Source organism: Kogia breviceps, chromosome 2 (assembly GCF_026419965.1).
Source record: "Kogia breviceps isolate mKogBre1 chromosome 2, mKogBre1 haplotype 1, whole genome shotgun sequence".
In the NCBI taxonomy this organism is placed as follows: Eukaryota; Metazoa; Chordata; class Mammalia; order Artiodactyla; family Physeteridae; genus Kogia; species Kogia breviceps.
The window spans coordinates 100542710-100548492 of NC_081311.1; the positions used below are offsets into that span (position 1 = coordinate 100542710).

The 5783-nt window shown below is 51.3% G+C and overlaps 1 protein-coding gene across 1 annotated transcript; it reads left to right on the top strand.

Moving 5' to 3' along the window:
* Nucleotides 1-654: 654 nt before the first annotated feature.
* Nucleotides 655-2100, top strand: LOC131750260 (G-protein coupled receptor 39). The gene has a single exon (XM_059052752.2). The coding sequence runs from the start codon at nucleotides 1138-1140 to the stop codon at nucleotides 2098-2100; it is 963 nt and encodes a 320-aa protein (XP_058908735.2). The 5' UTR covers nucleotides 655-1137.
* Nucleotides 2101-5783: the final 3683 nt, after the last annotated feature.

Here is a 5783-nt window from a genome sequence, read left to right on the forward strand (position 1 = left end):
CAGCTCCCTGGGAGGACGCGCTTCCCACCAGGGGCATCCTGGCGGATGGTGCCACCCTCCTCCATATACATGTCCCCAATTAAGCACTTCCCGCCGCTGCCGCCGGGAGAGGGGCCTGAGCTGTGGAGTGCAACTTAAAAGAGGGAGCCGCGCTTCTCGGGTCCCTCGGCAGGAAGGTGAAGCAGGCCCTGCGCAGAACGCCCGGGAGGCTTTGGGGAACTGCAGGGCTTCTCTGGGGACCTAGTGGCCTGCAGGGGGGGCGACTTGCTGGAGCAGCGGCTCCAGCCAGCGCACAGCCTGACCGTCCAGTGCCAACACCCCGGGGCCCGACGGCAGGGCACCAAGGAGGCGAGAGCTCGTTGGCTGCGCCAGGGCGGCCCCGCCAAACGGCCAGCGACCGAGGCGGGCGCCCGGGTCCAGCCGTCCCCCGCCCCCCAAACTGGCCGTGGTGGCGCAAACCTTCGAAGGGACCGCAGGGCAGGAGGGGGCAGCTTGGTCTCTCCCCGCCCAAGCCCGGGAGCGCACTCCAGCTTCCGCAAGGCGGTGGGACGCGCGTGGGACCGGACGGCGACGCTGAGTCGGCGGCGGCCGCGTGGGCGGCGAGGGGGATGGGGCCACCCGTCGCGCCGCGCTCCGGGGCCGAGATGTGGTTTCGGGACCATGCCTGTGAGCTGAGCACGCCCCCGCTGGGCTGGGTCTGCGGCCGGGAGCACAGGCGGCGGCGGTTAATGATTAATCGCTGACCACCCCGCCTCCAGCCGTTCGGGAGACGCTGCTCCAGGAGGGTGGGTTTGGCGCGCCAGGGCCGGGCAGCCGCGAGGGGAGCGCCCGGGACAGAGAAGGGAAGGGTCTGCGCGCTGGCGGCTGCGGGCTGACTGGCTGCAGCAAGATTGGAACCTCCTTCCTCCGCGCTCTCCCCGCCTCGCCCAGACACCACCCCCCAAACCCCACCCTCGGACGCCTCCAGCCTCGGCTAGGTTGGGCTGCTTCCGTGAAAGCACCCGGAAGCCTGTTACCTTTTCTAGGTGAGCTCGAGAAAGCCCCGCACCCACTCTAGTGAGTCCTCGGCCGCGCAGGGAGGAGGAGAGGGAGTTCAGAAGGTCTTTGGGCGCTGCGGCCTGGCTGGCCGTCTTCTGCATGGCTTCGCCCAGCCGTCCTGGCAGTGACTGCTCCCATGTCATCGATCACAGCCACGTTCCCGGGTTCGAGGTGGCCTCCTGGGTCAAAATCACCCTTATCCTGGTGTACCTGGCCATCTTCGTTGTGGGCATCCTGGGGAATAGCGTCACCATTCGGGTCACCCAGGTGCTGCAGAAGAAGGGCTACCTGCAGAAGGGGGTGGCGGATCACATGGTGAGCCTGGCTTGCTCCGACATCCTGGTCTTCGTCATCGGCATGCCCGTGGAGTTCTACAGCGTCATCTGGAACCCCCTGACCACGCCCAGCTACGCTGCCCCCTGCAAGCTTCACGCATTCCTCTTCGAGGCCTGCAGCTACGCCACGCTGCTGCACATCCTGACCCTCAGCTTCGAGCGCTACATCGCCATCTGCCACCCCTTCCGGTACAAGGCCATGTCGGGGCCCTGCCAGGTGAAGCTACTGATTGGCTTCGTCTGGGTCACCTCCGCCCTGGTGGCGTTGCCTTTGCTTTTTGCCATGGGAGTCGAGTACCCCTTGGCGAACGTGCCCAGTCATCGCGGTCTCACGTGCAACCGCTCGCGTACCCGCCACCACGAGCAGCCTCAGAGCTCCAACATGTCCATCTGTACCAACCTCTCCAGCCGGTGGACCGTGTTCCAGTCCAGCATCTTCGGTGCCTTCGTCATCTACCTCGTGGTCCTGGTCTCCGTGGCCTTCATGTGCTGGAGCATGATGCAGGTGCTCACGAGGAGTAAGCAGGGCACGCTGGCCGCCCAGGGGCAGCAGCTGCAGGTGAGGAAGTCGGAGAGCCAGGAGAGCAGGAGTGCCCGGAGGCAGACCATCATCTTTCTGAGTGAGTCCTGGGTGGAGGGCCTCCTGGGAGCCGCCCTCGCCACCACCCCCGCCCCCCGCTTCCACCTCACCCCTCCCCATCCCCCGTCACCGCCCACGGTCCTCTAAACTCAAGGCTTGCCGTAAGAGTGTGAACCTCACTTCGTTGAGGCTGAAGAGGCATGGATCTGAGCCTCTGCATGTTTCTTCTCTCTGCTTTGGGGACTTGGGTTATGGTCAAAAGACTGCTAGCCTAGCAGTCAGAAGGGCTGGGTATGTTCTGCAGTGGCAGCTGTGCGATGGCTGGCCAAGTCACAAAATAGCTTGGGTAGAATGGAGATAACACTGAGAAATCTGAGGGTCCAGTTAGGTAATATGGGACAGGTGAAAGTCCTTTGAGAAGGACCCAGTTCTGTGAAGATGAAAGGCAGCATCCTTATCTAGCCCATCTTTATCCTGGAGAACCTTTCTCAGGCAATTAGATTGTGTTACCATTTTTCTCCTCCTTTGTAGAAACGAGGCTGTCAGGAACACACACAGGCTGGGACTCTATTCCTCCAAAGTGACTTCCTACCCAAGTCTTAAGAAACTGGAGCTCTCAGCATGCCCCAAGGTAGTGCTGGCGTGTTTGCCCTGGTGGATCTGTTTCTTAACACAGAAACATGGCTGGACCGGCTGGCTTGTTTGTCTGATTCAGAAAATCCGGCTTCACAGATTTCCTGAGACTTGATTGATCATCCTAAATACCAATTCCCTTGCAGAGAACTCGCTTCATTTTCCAAACTTTTCTTGTCATGCAGATATTTAAAGTCAGATCCTCCTGTGTGCCAGGAAGGAAGGGGTCCATGATCAGTAGCCCCTCAAGGCCTCAGAAGAGGGGCCTGGTGGGCTTTCATGGAGACACACAAAATGTACTGGAGCAAAGAGTTTTTTAAAATGTCTTTTAGCAGAAAGAAGAAAAACATATCCTTGTGGGTGTGTGTGAGTCAAGGAGGAGCTGTTAGGACAATGTTTCCCCTTTTCCCCAGCTCTCTTTCCACTGTGGCATCAGAGAAGGAATAAATCATGGTGCTGTTTGTTTTGGTGTGGGAAACCTGAGAAACAGGTTCTTAGGGCAAGGAGTTAGGAAGGAAAATTGGAAGGCACTTGAAGAGAAATGGAAAGAACTGGGTATTGGCCCAGCCATGCCCCTGGCTTCCGGTGTGTCCGTACAACTGACCAGACTTTACTCTGGGTCTGTGTGAAATGACAGGCGGGAGTTTGCGGTTTGGGGATGCCGACTCTGCATCAGGTGCTGTGCTCTTGGCTTGTATTTCCATTTCATAGAGGAGCAATTTCAGGCTTAGAGAAGACCTAGTTCAAATGCACTCAAGTGCAGCTCCCAGATTCTAACCTTGGTTCTCAGCGTGTTATCGAGTACAAGCTCACACTCTGGCCGCACAGCAGGACAGTAAATTGAGAGATGACACGTTGGGGCCAGGAATAATGACTTTATTCAGAAAGCCAGCAGAGCGAGAAGATGGTGAACTAGTGTCCCAAAGAACCATCTTACCTGAGTTAGAGTTCAAACTTCTTATATATTTAAGGGGGAGGGGGTGTGGCTGCTTGTTGCAAACTTCTTGGTGCTGGAATCCTTTGTTCTTGCACCGTACTGTACATGTAGGTCAGGTCAGGATGTTCCTATAAACCTCCAACAAGACAGATGTTATTCTCTGTTCTGCAACGTTTTATCTATATGAATGGAAACGTGTTATATCTTGAAAGGTCAGAGCCTTGAGAGTGGGCCATCCTGTATATTTCAGGCTGTAGGCAACATTCTTGTGGCAAAAGGGATAGAATACAAAGGTTAAAGTAAAAGAAACAGATCCAACATGGAGTCACATTTGTTCTTTGCCATTTCAAGGGCAGGGAAATGAGTGGCTGCCTGTGGCTTTTTCACATGCTCATGGGGAAAGGAAAATGAAATAAAGCAGGACTTGGATAAGGTGTTGCAGCCTTTCTGGAAATTGGAGTAAGGCGTCTGTAGCAGGTGACATTGTCTAGGGACTTGGGAAGGGCACCCAACCCAACTCAATCTCTCTCGCCCATTGGCTTCTGCCCAGAATATTCCAGGAAGAAATGGACATTGGATTTGCTTGAACATCTGTTGAAAGACTAGCTCTTCTTTCTGCCATATACCCTTAGGCATATTTTAAACTTTTAGCAGTAATTTATACTTTAGTATGAATGAATTTCCTTTTTTTAAAAAATCTCCCACCCTAATTTAGGAATTCAGACTGCATTTGACCAAGGAATAAAATAATTGAATCATCTTTGTTCTCTATTGTTCTGATCTCTTTTTATTTAAAAAAATTTAATTTCTCTGAATATGTGTATCTTCTCCTAGTGGGTATTGTTCCAAGTTGAAGTCAGTCTCCATGTTGGAGTTATGTCTCCATTCAGACATAAAATCAGAATGTCACAGACTTTTATGTAGAGACAAAGAGGAACTTGGAGACAAATAGGAACTTGGAGATCATCTCATGCAATTAGTAATCACCTGGAATGAGTCTGTTCTCTCAGCTGCCCTCATTCTTTCCTTCTAGTTCTCTCCTGCTTTCTTGTATCAACTATGTATTAATCACCCACTGTGTTTCCAGCATAGATTGTTGAAGGCAATCAGGTGCTCAATGTGTGATAATGTCTTGGGGGAATTTACCATTTGTATTTAGCCCATTTCCTCTGCAGTAGGTTTTCAAAGCAGTTCTTGGAACTGTTCCCACTCCCAGTGAATTTCAAAGAGCTTTTAAAAATGGGAGCCTCACTAATTAACTCAAGTTAGGAAATAAATTAATGGAGTGAAGAGGAAGAAATCACGCCCTGCATCCATCAGATTGATACAATGCAGTTTACTTTGTGTTTCATAAAACTTATGCTTTGGGGCATTTTTAACCCAGAACAAATGAATATATATATTATTTACAAATCGCTGAATTTAACATAGTGATTTAGCTTTTTAGCACTTGCGTTAACAGATGTATCAAATTAAAACAAATATTTACTCATTTCAAACATATTTTGCATTTAAAATGTGAAATGTAAATGACAACACAGCACAAGATGTCTTTGGAGCTCCGGAGGCAATAAAAAAGCAATTAAGGAATTTTCCCCCTCATTGTTAAAAATGCTAACTTCTGCATAACAGAAGGGAAATTCATAAATCTACCCAAGATGAGGAAGTCTATGTGGAACATATTAATTTTCCTTTCTGCATCTTTTGCTGTTGTGCCTCACTCTAGCTGAGGGGCTGGGCTGGTGAATAATGAAAACAAATTGGGAACTCTAGGAGGGAAACAGATCTGGGGACACCTCCTAGCTCTCAAGCAATTTGCAGGAGAAAACAGTAATAATGTGAAAGTACAGGTTTCTGGACACATGAGTGTCCCTTCTTGCCTCTTGTCAGCTCTGAGAAATCAGTACTAGACTTACTTCTTTTTGCAGGGTCACAGCTAATATGACTTGTCCCATGCCAGAACAGAGGTTGCCTGGTCTGGATTCCTGTCTCTTCTGGAGGCAAGGAACTGGTGCATTTGTCTCTTTATACCTCAGATGTTGAGAATATGCAAAATGAGCCTTCCTTTCAAGGGGGTTTCCCAGACCTTCCATCTTTTTTTTTTTTTTTTCTTCCTAGACCTTCCATCATATTTCTGAACTCTCACTTGGAGTTATTTTCAATGCGTGGGGCACCCAGGGCCCACAGACACTCGTGTTTGTTGCACATGCGGCTTGCTGTCAGATGTCACCCACTCAAAGTGGAACAAGAGTAGTTGAAA